General features: G+C 47.0%; 1 protein-coding gene across 7 annotated transcripts in view; it reads left to right on the forward strand.

Moving 5' to 3' along the window:
* CEP43 (centrosomal protein 43) overlaps positions 1-20,976 on the forward strand; it is a 252,623-nt gene that overhangs the window by 117,016 nt on the left and 114,631 nt on the right. For all 7 annotated transcript variants that reach the window (XM_085611361.1, XM_085611359.1, XM_085611360.1 and 4 more), the window contains one exon: positions 1,073-1,134. In XM_085611361.1, coding sequence (XP_085467487.1) covers positions 1,073-1,134 — 62 coding nt within the window. The remainder of the gene's footprint in view (positions 1-1,072; positions 1,135-20,976) is intronic.

The following is a 20,976-nucleotide window of genomic DNA, read 5'->3' on the forward strand; positions in this document are numbered from 1 at the left end:
TCTGTTTTGTATACATGAATTCTTACTCTATTGAGCAATGTTTTATACTTAGAAGCATTCAGGAAAAACTGAGGTCTGCTGGCCATACATGATGGGGAGTAGTGATGGCAAGTCAGTATCACAAGACTAATAACCTGCAACATGAGCGCTGAGAACATTGCAGGCAATGTATAGAGACTTTTTTAGGTTTGTACTACACAATTGTGAGCCATTTCGAGCTTTGTATATCCTCTCTTACCAATATTTAAAGGTCTGTTAGGTGGCTTCAGGTTTTCTGCTACCCTTCTCGGCTTGTTGCATGAAGCAACTATGCAGCAACAATTTATAGTAATCAAATAGCAAATTAAACCTGTGTTGCTTTGTTTGCATGTTTCATAATCTGTCTAATTTCTGCAGTTTGGGTAAAAAATTGTACTGGTGCACAAATTGTATGATTAACTGATCAGTCAGTCCACTAGGGTTGAGGCCTCTAGAATATTTACATTTCCCATCAACCTCTGCATCAGATATATTAAATGACAGGGCTGTTGTGCTCCTCATTAACTACTATTGTACTCTCAAGCAAATATATCATTAGAGGGCACACCAGTAAAGGCAGGAACCTTCTGGCAGCTTCTTAGTGACCATTAACTTACAGTGTGAAGTTGGAAGTCTCATTGTTGCAGAATCTCTTATGATACACCAGTTATTTGTTAATTTCCAAACGTTATTTGAGATTGCAGGAACAATCCCATATTATACTTTCTAGCACTATGCAGACTTGTAAATAAAATAATTTTAGTGATTGGTTTTACAGTATCAAAGTAAAGACACATCTTTGATTGCATAACATACTTTTTTTTATCTTACTTAGCGTGTATATATATATATATATATATATATATATGTCAACATACTGAGACTCAAAGAAAATGATTTTAAATGCTACCAGTTGATTTAACATCCAGATTAGTTAGGTAGGTTGGTAATGTTGATACATTATCCATACTTTGGGCTATTATTAATTTTCCGAACATGGCATGGCTTTAGTGTATCTATTTTATAATCCTTTGACTATTTCTCCTTTCTTCAGGAATAGACTTCCAGGAATTTATTGGGATGTACAGGCGCTTGTTTCTTCATTGTAGGAGTGTTGTAAGTAGATTAATTTTATCCTTTGGGTAGAAGGAGGGATTTAAATTAAGTGTGTGCTTATGGAAAGTTTTTTCTCGAGCTTGCTGTTTGGACATATGTCACTTAATCATTTGTTTTTTACTGTGTAGCAGCACTTCAGTAGCAGTGACTCAATTGCAACTGTACCCAAATACAGAGATCAGAGTTAGTTCTCTGTGTCCATCCTATCCATTAGTGATGGGGGTATCAATCCGCTCGCCTACTGCCATTCTCAGACTGATTCCTGGACAGCCCACTACCGCTGGGGAGAAAGCCTTGCCACGATGTGGTGTGCCACTGTGGGACTCCACATCCCAGCACCCCTTGCCCTCCTAAACGCTCTAAATAGCACGACGTCAGCATGCTGTGCAGGACGCATGCGGGGACGTGCCCTGGCCGGGCCCCCCTTCTGACACGTGAACCTTGAAAAGGACTTCGGAAAAGACCAGGGTCTGCTGGACTGCCAGTTGAGTGCGGTGTGAAATTGTTAAGAGGAAGAACATTAATGATCAAGGAGGAGGGGCTATAGTAAACACTTTAGGAGGCACATGCATCATTGTAGGCAATTGCGATTCCATAATTGCGATTATTAAGGAATCGCAATTGCCTATGCATGTAGGTTTTCGCTAAAATATTAGCGATTCCTAAATTGCAAATTGCGATTCGCAATTAAGGAATAGCTTCCCATTCATTCCGGTGGGCCTAGAGGCCCATAGGAATGAAAGGGAATTGCATGCACAATTTGCGAGTACCTAATCGGTACTCGCAAATTGCGCATGCAATTTCAAGGGTGCAAGGGGGCCAAAAGGCCACCCGGATGCACGCCTGAAATTGACATGTGATCATGTCAATTTCACATGTTTCACATGTTGAGCACACACATGCCCCAAGGAGATGTGTGCGCGCGCAACATGGCACTGTGAAAAATGCACTTTTGTGCATTTTTCAATGTTTTCACAAATTACCATCAACTTGAAATTGATGGTAATTTGTGATTCCAGATTGCAAAATCGCATTTGGCTTGATGCATCCCAAATGCTAAATTTGCGATTACCTAAATTGCGAAATTGCATTTGGGTTGATGCATCCCAAATGCAAATATACCTGTCGCAAAGGGGCAGATTGTGCGAATCTGCACCTTTGCAACTGGTATTTTCGATCATGCATGTGCCCCTAGATGCCTAACTGCCAAGGGCCGCAAACGTATTCTCTCAGGAGATGGAGCTGACCGAGCGTCGACTCTCCCTGGAGGAGGGCAAGCGAGATCCTGAGCTATCCCAATCCACACTTGCAGCCCCCTCTGACCCCCTGTGCAGGTCGAGTTATGAACCCCCTCTCACCCAGGCAAGCAGTTCTCTTGCAACTTCCCCTGAACTCGAATCTGATTCCCCTCCACAGATGGACCCAGTCATACAGCCGGCAGCCAAGAGGAAAAGGGGTGGGAGAGAGGAAAATCAACCAACCATAAGAAATCTGAGAGCGAACAAAAAAGGGCTGCCTACAGAAATTGAGAGGAGTAAGCCCCACCCTCCCAACTTGAAGCTCTCCCAGCCTTTAAATGCCGAATTAGACTAGTTGAGACTGGAAAATATGCTTAAGGACTTACTTGTTCCATTGACTCATAGAATCACGAGAATCGAGGAAAGACTTGCCGCCTTTGTTAACAAAAGCACATTAGGCTCGGTCATGCCATCTATTTCCAGCCAAGGTGGAGTCTTTCCCGATCCAAGAGAACAGGTAGCAGTGCCATCATTCCCAAATACTAGGGTCTTGACAGTGGGTGTCGACCCCCAGCCCAATCTCCACTACTCCCACAACCCTTCGTCCATTGGACCTAGCTGGTGAACTTCAGGGGGGGACAGTCATACGGTCAGTAGCAGTCCACATCATAATTAAGGCTCCCTGTTTTCCGTTTTTACAGATAAATACAGACAGAGAACATTTATTTTCTTGTCTGTATTTATTGTAAAATGTGGATAAAAACAGAAATTGAGTTGCTTTTTGAGTAATTCTAAATACTGTCTGCCATGACTGTCAGGCCAATAGCTGTGTGGATTGATAGTTAAGGCGGTTAAAAAAAAGAAAGGAATTTTAGTAAAGGCCGCGGTCCAGATTCGGGAGCCGGAAATCCTGGCTAATACCCAGGGCTTAAATAAAACCAAAGACTGTTATGCTAGAGGGGATGTAGTAAGGGGGGCTGAACCAACTATAAAATTAGGCTCTTGGAATGTATCAGGCATTGGGTCAAAGCTAGCCAACCCCGATTGGCTAGTCCAATGGCAAAAGTTGGACCTTTTATGGATACAAGAAACGTGGATGACTGATCCTATTTTTATTGATGGGTGCCACTCATTCCAAACGGAGGCATTACAATCCACTTCAGATAGAGCAAGGTGGGGGCTATTGACCTTGATCTCGCAACACTTTGTCTTTGAGAATCATTAATTTCCAACGCCCGAGCCCCCATTTCCACCTTTATTTGATTGAGGGGAACAAGAATGGGGACAGGTTAGTAGTAAATTTCTATAACAACAATTTCGGGGGTCAAATGAAGGATGTAGTGGCTCACCTAGATGTAGAGATTCACAAAAGCACTAGAGCATCCTATAATAAAGGTGTAAATATCCTGTGGGTAGGAGACTTTAACGCTCAGCCATGTAAGTACAACTTGAACAAGGTTGGCGACCTTGAGGACCTGCTGGAGGATCCTGTCCGTCACTTTACACATCATGATTATGGAAATAGCCAAAATTAAATGCTAATTGCTAGAAACTTGAAAATTATCAATAAGGCCAACCCTAATACAGGCAATCTTGATCACACCTTTCTTCGGAATGAGTATGAATCTACACTTGACAAAGTAAAAATCTCAGAGACATTTCAGGGCAATATTGAACAAGTAGAAACTAAACCTTCCCATTTTGGTAATCACCCAATGCTCCATACTACGATGGTAATGGGCTTACGAAATTGTTTGCCTACACAAAAAATCTGGAAACCAATCCTATGTAGTAAAAATAGACGAAACTAAATTGGTCCCACTAATCATAAATAACAGTAAGGAGCTTGTAATAAAATGCTTGTACCCCAACAGTTCGCCCAAACTAATTATTCCCTACATTGTGGACTTTCTTGGCGAAGTCAAAAAGGCCCTGATCTGTTCCATATCAAAAATTAAAGATCCACCTAACCGATGGTTCCATCATTCTTGCACACAATCCTTAAAAGCACTTCATATAGCACTCAAAGCACGACCTCGAAACAGTGCCTTGATCGCGTCCCTTAGGAAAAATTATTTAGAAGCCAGGAAGTCTAGGGAGAAAATCCTGAGAGAAGAGGCATGGGAAAACGTAGAAAAATCAGCACTCACTAAAAGCGGCAGTGATTTTTTGGAAGACAATCAACACCCCACTTTTTCAAAATCTTGCGGGTCCCACGTTGGACACCTACGTGGGCATAGAAGTGTGGTTGGCCCATTTTGAGTGGGTTTTCTGCTCAGTGGAGACCGGACCCACAGAAGATCCCTCCATGACCTTTCCCTTGACAGAGCATCTAACATTTACATTGAACGAGATAAAATCTGGTCTATGGAAGTGCATCGGAGGGAAGGCCCCGCGCCCAGATGGAGTTCCCATTGATCCTTTCTTAATATGCCAGGACCTGTGGGGCCCCCCTTTTTAGGTCTTGCTGAGCCAGCGCGCATGCGCAGCTCGGAGAGCATATAGCATGTGGGTTTTGAAAGTGCTGCCCACATGATTTTGCAGGCCTAAAGCTTGAGTGCACAAGAGCGTGCACAGCTGCCATCTGGGTTTTTCTAATGGCTCCTTGCTCGCACCCCCCTCCCTTCTCCCCCTCCCTTCTCGTCAGCTTTCATCAGGCTCCTTTGTTTGCATTACCCCCTCCCTTCTCGTCAGCTTTATTGAGGCTCCTCTGCTTGCACTTCCCCCTCCCTTATCTCCCCCCCTTCTCGTCACCTCTGCTTGCATTAACGCCGCGCGCGCACCACTTGCCTCCTTTTTTAAAAAACTTGTTCTTATCTAGAAAGCACTTCATGAGGGTGTATTGTTTTATAGCTCTTCTCTCTCCCTTGAACGTTTCTCTGCCCAACACCGTGTTGCTGCATCATACACTGTGGTCTACGGAAACCCCATCTACTGCCCTCTCTCTCACCCCGGTGGTTCTCCGATACCCTCACCAGCCCCAATCTCCATACTCCACTGTTTCATCCGTATTTTTCTGCCGGCCCTCCTGTTGTTTAAATCCCTCCCCTAACCTGTTTGGCAATTAACATTTTGTTTTTAAAAAAAGCGCTTTTGTGCTACTTTTTTAAGTTGTCTTTTTACTTCTTTAATGTATATATCCCAAGCCTCGGAAAGTCTTGCTGGAATTAACTATGGAGAGACTTGGCTGACTGGACGCTGGAAAAGCCCTGCAATAAACTCAATTAAGCAACAATCCTTTTGGAAGACTGATAGTGGAATGCAGACAGGCACGCAATGCCCATTGGACTCAAAGAGCTTCAGCCCCCCCCCTCCCCCAATCCTGCCTGTCGTGTGTGGCAGCCCGGGATGAGACAGCTTCCCGGGCACACACACAGCCGCACCTGAGTACTTCACAGGTCTTTTAAAGACCTTTTGCTTGTTAATGAGACTTTGATGTCCCCCCCCTTAAACCCCTGCAGCTCCACTCTGCCTTTTGCTTAAAGAATCAGCCCCCCCCCCCCAAAATCTTTTCTTACCAACCCCCCCTGAAATTTGAGTCTAGTTGCGCCTCTGAATGCAGATTACTATGTTGAGGTTTTATGTGAAGATCCATGGGCGCAGATGTACAGCCAATTACACAGCCATGTTTTGTACATACATATTTTTAAATATATTAAAAAAAATATTCAGTCTTTCTTTGTAGTGCTGCTTAAGCGGGGCGGACATACGCGGCGATGCAGCTAAATTGACTCTGCCTCCTGGCTCGAGATAGTCACTTTTAGCATCCTACAGTTTGATTTGTCCGACTATCTGAAAACAGATTTCTTCCAGCAGAAATTCTCAACAGCAGACTTCTATTTTCATATCCCGCCGGAAGAAGCCTATTTCTTGTTTATATTGAAAAGCACTCTGTGACCCCGGTCCCCCGATCCTCTATCGAACCACTGTTGGCTTTTGCTACACATGCGCCTTTAGACACACCGTAATTATCTCTGCGTTTAGAGTCAGCCTGGTAAGTCGCTTACAAGCATTCGCAAAACTAAAATGTCTCATCATTGCGAGATCTGTAAGCGTTGCCATTTTTTTTATCCATGTTGCCAGCAACCGAATGGCTTTCTGTTTCCTTTCTTACAGTTGTTTTTAGAATCGTTTAGGTTAATTTCCATGTAATACGGACGGTTTATTCATAGTCACTGGCTAGCGCTTTCATCAAAGTATAGCGCCACGTGGCACTTTAGCTCTCTGGGAAAAACAATGCCATAATCAACAACTGAGTACGGCACAGCGCCTCTCCTCGCGCCCTCCTCCTCCCTCTCTGTCTTTCTACTCCTGATGGCCTCTCCTCCTGCCTTCTTCTCCATCTTCTAACCCCTCTTTCCTACACATCACTTCCTGCATTCTTAATTTCTCTCCAACACAGGTTTACCTTTGGTCCTGTGCTGTGTCACAGAAAATAAAAAAACATTGTATAGCGCCAAGCCTACAGCAGGACCAGTGGAATTCTGGGACGCATAGGGGAAGGTCAAATTATGTGGTAGGGTTGAGTAAATTATGTGACAAGAAAAAGCAAATTATGCGGCGTAATGAGGCACATTTTGTAATAGTATTACTTACTTTTTTTGTGATTATTACACTTGTATGGGCATTGGTTACCACTCAGCACCAGTTTAATATGAAAATACAGAAATAAGCAGCAGAAAGGCGGCCACTCAACTACTGCAAAGGGTCTCTTCCACTGCGTGAAAACACGTTGCTGCGCTTCTAGTAACTTTTGAATCGCTTGAGCTAGAAACAAAATTTGTTTTTAATAAAAGCTGCACATTATGCAGCAAATGATGGATTATGTTGCAAATCCATAATTATGCTAAAGGTGCCACGGCCGCACAATCGCATCTAGTGGCCCTGGCTACTGTCACACTGGCTCAAAAAATGCCAGTTTAGTATGACTAAGCACTGTGTAAGGGCAAAGCAGTGGGGACTTGCTTATTATAAATAACATTTAGTTCAAATAACTACATGATGACAACCAGGCTATTTTAGTTGATTCCCTCTGTGTCACAACCTAGGACCTCATTCGCCCTCTTTCCATATATTAGTTAGGGGGTTGGTCTTGGTTAAAATAAGGTGATTTTGGCGGCATCATCTTTCAGTGGGAAGAGTTCTGAATGTAACCTTATTGATGAGTTTGCTGCTGTTTGCGCAGCTTTGTGTTGCACCACGTGGCCCAGCATCTTAAGAGCACCAGTGCTGCGCTAATGTTGATGTGGACTCTGTCAGTGGCGTAACAAGGTCAGGTGGTACCCGGTGCGGAAAATTTCATTTCATCCCTGGCTTGACGAAATGGCAAAAATATGTTTAAAACACACATTTTTGCCATTTTGTCACCCCCCCCTCAGTGATGACATCCGGGGCGGCCTTCACCCACCGCACCCCCATTCCTACGCCGCTGGGCTCTGTTTCTCCTCTCGATGCCTACCACCATTCTCAGTCATTCCCTCCAAATATGCACCATGATGTTCTGCCAGTGATCATTTAACTGCTTCCAGATTTTATTCTAAAAAGGGGTTCCATCAAGTAGTAATAAACCTTTATTAGTTAATGCCTGTGAATGGCAAAGCTGCTGTACAATTGACAAAGCCCCCACCATCCTGAGCCACATGAAATCTGTAAATCCCATTTTTATTTACAGATCCAAACTGTGTGCTCACATCACAGCACAACCTTTTTTTTCTGTGTTGAGGAGCATCAGCTAAAAGCATTGCACCACCAGTATGATGCAAGTGAGACCCATTGGCATAGCCAATAGGTCTCGCCTCTGAGACTGTATGTGTTTAGCCATGCTGATTGGAAAAAAGGGGACCCCTACATAACTAGTAAACTTGCTATACGTAGGGAAAAAGACCATGTAGGTAAAGTACTATAGCAAGTGAATAAACATACGGCACAACGTATTCCAGGTGTAAACCATAAGTGTAACCACTAGTAATACTAATCTTATAAATAGAATCTTCATACACGATTATAGTTAGAAAAATATATAATTTTTATTTCTTCATTTGATATTGTTTATCTTAGTTTAGTATCTTAACGTTAGTAGCGTCGTCTGCAGTTTATCACGGACTTCTGTTCATTTATCGGAGCCACCTATACGATTCATCAAAGACAGAACAAGGCGCATTTGGGAACACTTTGGTGATTCCTTGTATCCAAGATCACTACATTAGTCATCCTCCTTCCTTTTTATTTCTGTTGAGGAACTATAACGGCTAACTCTTAATGCCTGCTTTTAATGATACTGGCATTCAATTGTGAAGGTCTGCTCGGGCACAGATATATATATATATATTCTTTGGGTGATCATCACTAGTCATCATGTCAAAACCCTAATAAAATAGAATTCTGCAATTTTTTGACTGCCCAACATTTTTCTTCAGTTCTATAACCGGTCCTCAGTTCATCAAAGGATATCTCAGCCTTAGATTCTCGTGATTAATTTCAGTGTAATAGACGGTCCCCTGATGAAGGCAGTAATGCCGAAACGCGCGTAGCTCACATCTACCGCATTGCTTCCATCAACCACATATTTATAAATTATTTCTGTTATTTGTTTTGATGATATAACAGTTCTTGTGTCTTTTTCGATGAAATATTCTACTGTCTTTTTTTTTCACTGATTTGTAAATGCTACCGTATATCAAATTGTTATATATATGATACTAAACTAAGATAAAAAATATCAAATGAAGAAATAAAAATAAAAATAAAAATTATATATTTTTCTAACTATAATCGTGTATGAAGATTCTATTTATAAGATTAGTATTACTAGTGGTTACACTTATGGTTTACACCTGGAATACGTTGTTCCGTATGTTTATTCACTTGCTATAGTACTTTACCTACAAAGTGTTTAGCCATGCAACAGTTGATGTTGTTGCACCAGGGATATTGTGCTGCATAACTAAATACTTATAAGGTCCCAAAGACCTATTGGCTATGCCAATGCTTGTTACAATTGTGATCAATGCAATTGCAAGAAAAGGCCCATTAGCCTCGTGGAAGTCCAGCATCATTATTCCGATCTTTAAAAAGGGAGACAAGGAGAACCCCCAGAATTACAGACTAATCTCCGTACTGGACACAACAGCAAAGCTAATGGGATGCCTATTGTTACACAGGATGGAGGAATGGACCAGAGAGAAAAATATGTTCATTGAAGTGCAGTATGGATTCCAAGACGGGAAAGGTTAAATAGATCAGTGCTTTCTTTATTCTAAGTTTGATAATTGATAAATACACTAGAGCTAAGGGTGGCCAGATTTGTATGGCATTCATGGACCTTACTGCTGCATTCGACTCAGTGTCTCACTTCAAACAGTTTAACTTAATGGTCTTTATGGGAATCAAGCCTGCTATAATAAATTTCATCTGCCAATGATATGCCAGCGCAACAGTGTCCGTTTGCTATGGCAAAAATGGGAAATGCATGCGCCCATTTAAAGATCACTAGGGGGTAAGACAAGGGTGTGTCCTCGTCCCTTTCTTATTCTCAGTCTACACAAATGGGGTTGAGGCAGTCCTTTGGGGGTCAACATCAAATGTCCCTTTTTTTGATAGCCGTAACATACCAATACTGGTATACGCGGACGATGTGATCCTAATTGCCAGAACGGGGTTAGCTCTTCAGTGTTTGATAAAGGATTACGCAGCCTTCATGTCCTCTTTGGAACTGAGGGTTAATGAATCTAAATCCCTTATCCTCACATAAGGGGCTCCTACAGGCAAAAGAACACCCCACTTCCATATCAGCACACGGAAACTGGAGGTGGTAGAATCATCTCCGTATCGCGGGGTCATCTTTGATAAAATACAGTCATGGTCAAGCATTGTTGAAAACAGGACCCTAGTGATGGAGAGTAGCCTGTGAGCAATCTCGGGCATCGCTGGGAAGTTGGGAATAAAACCTATCGAAAAAATTAAAACTGTCTACCAAGCAAAGACCGTATCCGCTGCCTCCTTTGGGGCAGGTGTGTGGGGTATGGCGCCGGTAGATCCACTTCAAAAATTGGAAGACAGATTTTTAAAGGTATTGTTTTGCTCCCCAGATCTTCCTCAAATTATACTTGTCACTTAGAGCTGGGTTTGCCCTATGTGACTGATTGTGTTAAATTAGCCCCAACTATGCTAAGGCACTCAATATGGCGCAGGTACTCGGTCAGCCTAACACAATCTATTATAAAATATTGTCTAAATCTAGATTATTCTCATAATGTTGTCTTGCTTCAGTATGTGAAGACCATTTTGGCTTAAATTGAGCATAGGGAACTGTTTGATGACCTTAGTCCATGCCGGAAGATCTCAAAGAGTGAACTTAAGATATCTTACTTAAATAAGGCCACCTTTGATCAACAGGAAGCAAACTGTATAAAGAAACGAGCCATTCTGTATCAATAAACGCCTCCAATCCCAGCGGGAGAGTACTCTTATTTAGGAATCACCAATATACCTCAGCATAGATATATCCTAACAAGATTCCGAATGAATTTAATCCCTCTGATGTTGGGTTTTCCAGCTAACAGGTATAACCACTCTGTCCTGTCACCCTGCCCTTGTGATAAGGTATCAGTGTAGTCTGATCTCCATATAGTTTTTTATTTTGCAGGTTTTATAAAGAAGAACATGCACGATTCATTCTTTCCCCTTTAAGTTGTCATTTTAAACAATGTTGTGTAGCACTTTATTTTCTAAAGAGGCTGCCCGATCTTTTTCTAAGCTGTTCAATAGCTTCTTTTTTGATGGGCCTGCATTAGAAGTAGGAAAAGCTCACACTTTAGCACTTAATAAAAAGGTATGAATAACACTAAGCAGAGTAATTCAATTAAATGTAAACCGTGATCCCTATGGATCGTTTTAAGTATAGAACATTTTCCCCATTTGTATTGTAGAACTCTGTATATACGTTAATTAAATTAACGTGTTTTTAATAGAAGATCCGCAAAATTAGAACATATAGAAATTGTGATTTCATCGTAGTATCTACTCTGTTCCTTTGCACAAAGAGTATTTGCACTAAATGGTTGTGGCCCCTGTCATTTAATTGTTCTTTATGCGAATATGTGTTTAACAATCTCTTGCACTGTTTAATGGTTTTATTTAAACCAATGTACGTGGATATATTATGTGATTTTGAGCTATTTTGCTTCGTGTTTATGGATTTATATATAAATCCGAATAAAGATTTTGACTGACTGACTCGGTTGTCATTTTATTGTCAGTTCTCACTAGTCTACAGTGTAGCATGCTGCTCTTTCCGCATAATATAAAAGAGTCCCTTAATGTAGGAAAAGGAAGCCACAAATCATTATAAGATGGTTGTTTTTTTAGCCACTCCACACTCACCCTCAGGTTTGTTAAATGTGTTATTAAGCTACAGGTTCTACAGTAAAAAGAAAAAGGAGGGGTGAGAGACTTGCGGCTCAGTCTGAACCTATGGATAATTATCTGGTCCTTTAACCGGCTGATGCTGATGTGAGTTCTTGGGAAAGAAGGGGGAAGGCCTGGACTAAGACATCTTCTTTGATAAACTTAAGGATATGATTGAATATTGTGTCTGTCTGTTGGTGGAGAGTCTTTGTTCACTGGAAAAATAAATTGCAAAATTAACCTAGTGCTTCTCGGGAGGCACCTGAATGCATAATCCTGAACATTATACAATCATTGCCCATGCCCACCCTGGGTTCCCAGCCACGGCATCCTCATCCGAGGGAACCCCCCCTGGAAGTTTGCACTAATTGACCACTTTTATTGTTTGCCATACCCAATGGTCTTCAGAAACATAGATCGGACCCATGTGAGATAACCTGTCCCTAGCCCTCACGGTCAGTCACACATGGTCAGTGGCTGTCTGATAATCACCTTAATCTTCAACTGAAAGCATGTCCTAACGTTTTTGTTATGGCCAATGTACCAGTTCTGGCACCGGGAAAAATCTAAACTGCTATACATCTAAAGAACAAGGTGTGCCACTGGCTTTCAAAACATATTAACTTCAATGTAGCAGAATATGAAAACCTCTTATTCGTTAAGAGTTGAGTAGATAGATCTCTCTTGTAAGGAGTAATCTTCTCTCCCCAGGCTTTTGTGGGTCATTGGAACGAGGAACGTATCAGTCTGTTCCCCCTGGCTTGTTTTTCATAAACACCTGCAGCACAGGCCTGTAATACAGCACTGAGTATGGCAAATCAATTTCTCACAACGAACAAGGGGTTTGGTCCCACCTACAGTCCTTTTCCCTCACTTTCTGATATGAGAGATTGAGATTGACAAGGAAGGTATATTACAGTGCCTACAGGGAATGCCTGCTCAATTGTTGCACATATAATGACTGTTAGACCTGTCAGCCCTTTGGGTGGTCCCTCCTCATCATTATTTATTTTGTCCCACTTTTGCCTCAAACCCTGTTTGAATTTTTCCTTTTTGGGAACCACCAGACTTTTTCGTGTTGCTGCAGATTCAGGGAGCCATTTTAGCTACCCCTGAAACTTCTGTCTGAGGGCCTGGAGCACAAAATGGTGGCCACCTGTGACATCACCAGCATCCACTGGAACCTACCAGCACCTTCCAGAACATTCCAGAACTCTGTGACAGTTGGAGGCGGTTTGGAATGTTGGGGAGTTAAGAGAGAGAGTTGGCAGTTGGAGCTGGCAGTTGGCACCTGACTGGTGAAGAGAGAGCAGCACAACAGTGAAGGAGGAAGGAGTGAAGCAGCAGGGGTGGAAACTTGTGCCTGGAGTGGGGTCCATAAACCCACCCTTGATACTTGTCCCTACTGATGGATCCCAGCCTGTAGCCCTGTGTGGGAAGAAGACAGAAAAACTCATCCTAAGGACCTGAACAGCAGGAACAGGCCTTAGAAGCAGAAAGCAGCAAGATCCTGACCTGGAAACTGGTTTCCCTGGAGTCCGGCGTCGAGTAACCTGAAGACCTGGAGCCCGAGGTGGAGAAGCGGCGCTGACTGAAGTAGCAGACGTCGTACCCGGAACCGCCTGAGGTCGTGAGAGGGCGCCGACAGAGGTCGTGAGGAATACCAGAGGTCAAGGAGGAAGTGAACCGAGGTCGAGTGAGCGGCGTCATCGGAGGAGTGAAGTCCGCCCTCCGGAGTCGTCGGAGACCGAGGTAAAGGAGCACCGGAGGTCGGGAGTGAGGATCGCACTCCGGAGTCGCCCGGAACCTGAGAGGAGGAGCACCGGAGGTCGGGGGTGAGGATCGCACCCCGGAGTCGCCGGAGGTCGACATCGAGGCCAGGCCGGCCGACGTCATCGGAGCCGAGAGCGCCATCGGACCGGAGCCGCCCGAAGTCGACACCGAGTAGAGACTGCCCGACGCCGTCGAATCGGAGGTCGAGATCGAACCGAGGCCGCCGACATCGGACCGGAACCGCCTACCGGCGTCGTCAAAGAACTGACATTGTGCCGAGGCCGCCGAGACCGAACCGGAACCGCCTCACGGCGTCGACACGACTCCAGCGGCGTCGGAACATCAGAAAAAGGGCAGTAAGTGGAGTAGAGGGCGCCTAAGGCCCTGTGGAGACCTGAGAGACTGCTCTAAGGGGCTAGGGAGGTGCTGAAACCAACCTGACTGTGCCTGGGGTGAACTGGGACTAACCTAGAGAGGTTGTGTGGAGAGAGAAAGCCAGGGCACTGGTATTCCCCCCTTTGATCTACCTCAGTTTAGGCCTCAGCCTTGTCCCAGCCAGGGAGTAGCCCCCCCTCAAGCCTTCCACAACCCTACAAGCTGTGCCTGGGCCAAATCAGCCCTTAGGAATTGAAAAGTCATCTGATTACATGAGTGTTGCTGTATACTTTTAATTATTTATTGGGGGCACTGTATTTATTGAGTTTTTACCTATTTATTGCTTCACTATATTTATAGGTCCACAGGACTTGATGGTGTACAATATTTATTGGTACAGTATTTATTGCCTCAAAATATTTAATTGCCTGTATTACCTGCACTGATATTTATGTCCCTTGTATTTATGATCATCCCTATTTATTGAATCTTCAGATAATATTTATTTGACCTGCACTATTTAAAATTTGTATATTGTGATTGTCTTATTTATTTTTCCAATCGGCAACTAAGAGAAAAAGATAAAGAAAGAATATTTTCATAATTTTTACGGTGTAGAGTCGTTTTTGGAACGGATGCACGCATGGTTATTGTATGGGTATATTGTATGCTTAGCACTGCGCCTGTTTCCTGACCACTCGAGCCAAGCTACCACAGTGTGTTCGGGGAGTCCACCACCACCCTGCGGAGTGGGAGTGGGCTGTTCCCAACATAAATTGGTGTTCAGTGGTGGGATAGAGCTGTGCCTACGTATACTCAACAATAACTGTGGGTAGTCCATAGGCCTACACCGGGAGTTTTCTCAAAGCGGCCTTCCTAATTGTGGGTTTTTGTTTTTTCCAAATTTACTCTGGTGGTGGGAGGAGGTATTATTAAAGGTACCCCCCTGCATAGTTACTGCACAAAAACCTGTCCTCTAACCTGAGTGGGCAAGATGGAGTTTGTACTAGAAAATCTAGAAACGTACACTGTGGCCCAACTCAGGGAGTTTTGCCAGCGGGAGGGGGTGTACTGTCCCCCAGGAGCAAAGAAGGGTGCACTCCAAACCAGCTTAAGGGCTTGGGGGGAGGCACGCAGGGAAAGCAAGGCTGAGGAGGAAGACAGGGATGGAGAGCCTGACCCCGAGGGGGCTGAGATGTACCAACCTGAGGTGGGGAACCTGTCAGCAGGGCCCAGGACACTTTCTAGGGGGGGCAGCCGTGCCTCTAGCGGTGGCTTGTCTGAAGTGGAGCTAACGGACCGGAGGGAGAAAAGACAGCTCACATGGGACTTAGCAAGGCTGGAAAAGGAGAAGGAGGAGCAGAGGATGGCCCATGAATTGCGACTGAAAGAAATAGATCTTCAGATCTTGAGAATCGGGGCACAACCTGTTCCTAATGGTGGCAGCCAAACCCAAGAGATCACCAGGGAATCCAAACCTTACCTGCCAAAGGACATAGTGGCTAGCTATGGAGTGGGCGACGATATCGCCAAGTGGCTAGCGGCCTATGAGGTCTCACTGAGGGCCCATGGGGTTCCGGAGAAGTACTGGGGAGGGGGATTGTACAAGTACATGCCTCCAGCTGGTAGGGATGCTTTATTGGCCCTCGAAGAGGATGAGCAAACCCACTACCCCACCATGAAACTGGCGCTCATCAGAAAGTTTGGACTAACACCTGAAAAGTACAGACAGAAGTTCAGGGGTAGTCACAAGCTGGGCACGCAGAATTGGGTGGACTTCCTGGACTATGCGAAGAAGGCAATGGAAGGTTGGATTCAGGGCAGTGAAGTGAGGAACTACGAGGAGTTGTTTGACCTAGTACTGAAGGAACACCTGCTCGAGAAATGTTTCCCTGAACTGCGGCAACACCTGGTGGATAGCAAGCTGACCAGTCCCCGGAAGCTTGCTGAGGAGGCGGACATTTGGGCTAGTACCCGGGTGTCCACAAGGGGGACTGGAGGGGATACTCAAAAGGCCGGACAGGGCGCCCCCCAGAAGAAAGAGGGAGGGGAAAAGAAAAAGGAGTTCTCCAAAGGCCCCCAAAATAACTTCCAAGGGAAGGGAGCAGGATTCACCTCTAAGGCTAACCCACCCAGAAACCCTAATCCTGGCCAGAGTCAGCAGCCAAGGGTTGTCCATTGCTACGAGTGCGGTGGCGTTGGACACTATAAAGGAGATCCGAAGTGTCAGAAACGATCACCCCCTCCCACTGGAGGAAAGACCCCCGGAGTAGCTAGTGTAGTGCTCGGGGAGGAGATGCCCTTAACTAAGGGAAGGGAGTGGGCGGGTGTCACTTTAGAGTCCCTGGGAGAACGGGAGATGGTTCCTAAGATCCAGGTGCCCGCAAATACCGCAAAGTATGGGCAGTGGATCACCATCAACGGCCAAAGAGGGGAGGCTCTGAGAGACACAGGAGCCAGTATGACTATGGTGCGTAGCCAGCTGGTGTCTCCAGAGCAGGTAATTCCCGATGTACTCCACCCAGCCGCGATGGCTGACGGCAGAACAGGCCACTATCCCGTGGCCGAGGTTCCCTTTGAATGGGGGGGGGTTGCAGGTTCACTTCGAGTTGCCGTAAGCCCTGCCGTGCCAGTCGATTGTCTGCTGGGCAATGACATGGAGCACAACGCTTGGAAGGAGGTGGAATACCGGACTCATACCGAGATGCTGGGTACACCTGACTGGGCCTGTGTTAGCGCAAGGTCCGCGACTACCCGAAGAGGGAGTTCATTCCGGCTGGAGCCTGGAACAAAGGCCCAGCCAGCTGCCAGTCAAGGGAAGAACCGAGGACAGGAGGAGCCTGCCTCGGCGTCTCCACCCCGTAGGACGGATAGGCCACCGGAGGTGGTGGACCAGGAGTCTGCGGTGGGGGACGTTACCAACCTGGAGGACCTACCCATCCCGGCCGAGTGGCACGTGGAGGGAGGCCCGTCCAGGGAGGAATTCTGCCAGGGCCAGAGGGAGTGCCCTACCCTTGAGGGGCTGAGGCGACATGCCGAAGCCCAGGCAGCAGGGAACGTTGAAGGGAACTACAGTGTTTACTGGGAGGATGGCCTCCTCTACAGTGAACCCAAGGCACCCCTACATGGATCGTCACGAGCCTTGGTAGTTCCTCAACGTTATCGAGCCTTCCTTCTGGAGTTGGCTCACGAGATACCATTGGCAGGACACCTGGGGCAAGACAAGACCTTCGCCTGTCTTGTCCCACACTTTTATTGGCCTCAGATGAAAGTGTCGTCCGATACCTACTGCCGGACATGTGTGTCTTGCCAAGCCAGTGGGAAAACAGGGGTGAAGCTGAAAGCTCCCCTGGAACCACTTCCTGTCGTTAGCACCCCCTTTGAAAGGGTGGGCATCGACATTGTGGGTCCATTAGATCCGCCAACTACAGCTGGTCACAGGTTTATCCTGGTTTTGGTGGATCATGCCACACGGTACCCAGAGGCAATACCTCTGAGGACCATAACAGCACCTGTTGTGGCAAGGGCCCTGATGGGAATCTTTACCCGAGTGGGTTTTCCCAAGGAAGTTGTGTCCGACAGGGGGACCAACTTCATGTCAGCATATATGCGGGCAATGTGGAAGGAGTGTGGAGTGACCTACCGGTTCACCACTCCTTACCACCCCTAGACCAATGGTCTGGTGGAGAGGTTTAACAAAACCTTGAAAGGCATGATCAGAAGTCTGCCTGAAAGCCTGCGGAGGAAATGGGACGTCCTCCTACCCTGTTTACTTTTTTCCTACAGGGAAGTGCCACAGAAGGGAGTGGGCTTCAGCCCCTTTGAGCTTCTGTATGGGCACCCTGTACGTGGACCTCTTAACCTGGTGAGAGACGGATGGGAAAGAACTCCCAGAAAGCTCCCCCAGGATGTGGTGAGCTACATGCTGGCCTTCCGGAGCCAAATGGCTAAGTTGTGGAAGCAAGCTTCTGACAACTTGGAAGCCAGCCAAGCAGTAATGAAGGCGTGGTATGACCACAATGCTCACCCGGTGGAGTTGGAGCCTGGCCAGAAGGTGTGGGTGATCGAACCAGGAGAGCTTAGTGCCCTCCAGGATCGCTGGTCAGGACCCTTTGAGGTGTTGGAGAAGAAGGGTAAGGCTACCTACTTGGTGGACCTGAAGACCCCTCGTCAGCCCCTTCGGGTGCTGCATGCCAACCGCCTCAAACCCCACCACGAGAGGCCCGAAGTCATCTTGATGATGGTGACTGACGGAGGAGAGGACGTGGAAAGCGAGCCTCTCCCTGATCTGTTTGCGTCTCAAGAAAAGGATGGGTCGGTGGAGGGAGTGATTCTCTCCCCATCTCTAACTCCTGAACAGCAGGAGGACTGTCGCCAGGTCCTGGGGCAGTACTCTTCGTTGTTCTCCCTTGTCCCAGGTAGGACTCACCTGTGCGTCCATGACGTGGACACAGGAGACAGCCCACCTGTGAAGTCCAAGATCTACCAGATGTCAGACAAGGTGAAGGCCAGCATTCATAGTGAAGTCACTAAGATGCTGGAGCTAGGAGTGATTGAACCTTCTAGCAGCCCCTGGTCTAGTCCGGTGGTGTTAGTACCGAAAGCTGCACCACCGGGTGCCCAACCAGAACTGAGGTTCTGTGTGGACTACCGGGGACTGAATTCAGTGACAAAAACTGATGCTCATCCGATCCCTAGGGCGGATGAATTGATTGACCGGCTGGGAGCTGCCCAATATCTAAGTACCTTTGACCTTACTTCTGGGTACTGGCAGATCTCTTTGACTGATGGAGCAAGGGAAAGGTCAGCCTTCTCCACGCCCAATGGCCACTACCAGTTCTGTGTGATGCCCTTTGGGCTCAAGAACGCACCTGCCACGTTTCAGCGCCTGGTAAACCAGATCCTCACCGGAATGGAGAGTTTCTCTGCTGCTTATCTGGATGACATAGCCGTCTTCAGTAACAGCTGGGAGGATCACTTGCGTCACCTGCAAGATGTTCTCCAGGCCCTGAGACAAGCTGGATTGACGATCAAGGCCAGCAAGTGCCAGATCGGGCAGGGGTCGGTAGTGTACCTTGGACACTTGGTGGGTAGGGGAGCGGTGCAACCCCTCCAGGCGAAGATCGAGGCCATCATGGCCTGGGAACCCCCAAGACACAGACTGAGGTCCGAGCATTTTTGGGCCTCACGGGATACTATCGCCGCTTCGTGAAGGGGTACGGTACCATCGTAGCCCCCCTCACGGAGCTCACGTCCAAGAAACAACCTCGACGGGTAGTCTGGACGGAGGCTTGTCAGCAAGCCTTTGAGAGATTGAAGAAAGCCATGTGCGAGGCCCCGGTCTTAAGGGCCCCAGACTTTTCCAAGGAGTTCATTGTCCAGACAGATGCATCAGAACATGGCATTGGGGCAGTGTTATCGCAACTCAACGAAGAGGGTCTGGATCAACCCGTGGTCTTCCTATCCCGGAGACTACTTCCCAGGGAACAGAAGTGGAGTGCAATAGAGCGTGAAGCCTTTGCAGTGGTATGGGCTCTGAAGAAGTTGCGGCCATACCTGTTTGGCTCGCACTTCCTAGTTCAGACCGACCACAGACCCCTTCGTTGGCTGATGCAAATGAAGGGGGAGAATCCCAAGTTGTTGAGGTGGTCTATTTCCCTACAGGGGATGGACTTTCAGGTGGAACATCGGCCTGGAGTGGACCACGCCAATGCAGACGGTCTCTCAAGGTATTTCCGCCTTAGTGATGAGAACTCCCAAGGGGTTGGGTAGCTCTCCCCACTTTTAGCTGGGGGGGACGCGTGTTAGACCTGTCAGCCCTTTGGGTGGTCCCTCCTCATCATTATTTATTTTGTCCCACTTTTGCCTCAAACCCTGTTTGAATTTTTCCTTTTTGGGAACCACCAGACTTTTTCGTGTTGCTACAGATTCAGGGAGCCATTTTAGCTACCCCTGAAACTTCTGTCTGAGGGCCTGGAGCACAAAATGGTGGCCACCTGTGACATCACCAGCATCCACTGGAACCTACCAGCACCTTCCAGAACATTCCAGAACTCTGTGACAGTTGGAGGCGGTTTGGAATGTTGGGGAGTTAAGAGAGAGAGTTGGCAGTTGGAGCTGGCAGTTGGCACCTGACTGGTGAAGAGAGAGCAGCACAACAGTGAAGGAGGAAGGAGTGAAGCAGCAGGGGTGGAAACTTGTGCCTGGAGTGGGGTCCATAAACCCACCCTTGATACTTGTCCCTACTGATGGATCCCAGCCTGTAGCCCTGTGTGGGAAGAAGACAGAAAAACTCATCCTAAGGACCTGAACAGCAGGAACAGGCCTTAGAAGCAGAAAGCAGCAAGATCCTGACCTGGAAACTGGTTTCCCTGGAGTCCGGCGTCGAGTAACCTGAAGACCTGGAGCCCGAGGTGGAGAAGCGGCGCTGACTGAAGTAGCAGACGTCGTACCCGGAACCGCCTGAGGTCGTGAGAGGGCGCCGACAGAGGTCGTGAGGAATACCAGAGGTCAAGGAGGAAGTGAACCGAGGTTGAGTGAGCGGCGTCATCGGAGGAGTGAAGTCCGCCCTCCGGAGAAGTCGGAGACCGAGGTAAAGGAGCACCGGAGGTCGGGAGTGAGGATCGCACTCCGGAGTCGCCCGGAACCTGAGAGGAGGAGCACCGGAGGTCGGGGGTGAGGATCGCACCCCGGAGTCGCCGGAGGTCGACATCGAGGCCAGGCCGGCCGACGTCATCGGAGCCGAGAGCGCCATCGGACCGGAGCCGCCCGAAGTCGACACCGAGTAGAGACTGCCCGACGCCGTCGAATCGGAGGTCGAGATCGAACCGAGGCCGCCGACATCGGACCGGAACCGCCTACCGGCGTCGTCAAAGAACTGACATTGTGCCGAGGCCGCCGAGACCGAACCGGAACCGCCTCACGGCGTCGACACGACTCCAGCGGCGTCGGAACATCAGAAAAAGGGCAGTAAGTGGAGTAGAGGGCGCCTAAGGCCCTGTGGAGACCTGAGAGACTGCTCTAAGGGGCTAGGGAGGTGCTGAAACCAACC

Source organism: Triturus cristatus, chromosome 6 (assembly GCF_964204655.1).
Source record: "Triturus cristatus chromosome 6, aTriCri1.1, whole genome shotgun sequence".
Taxonomy (NCBI): domain Eukaryota; kingdom Metazoa; phylum Chordata; class Amphibia; order Caudata; family Salamandridae; genus Triturus; species Triturus cristatus.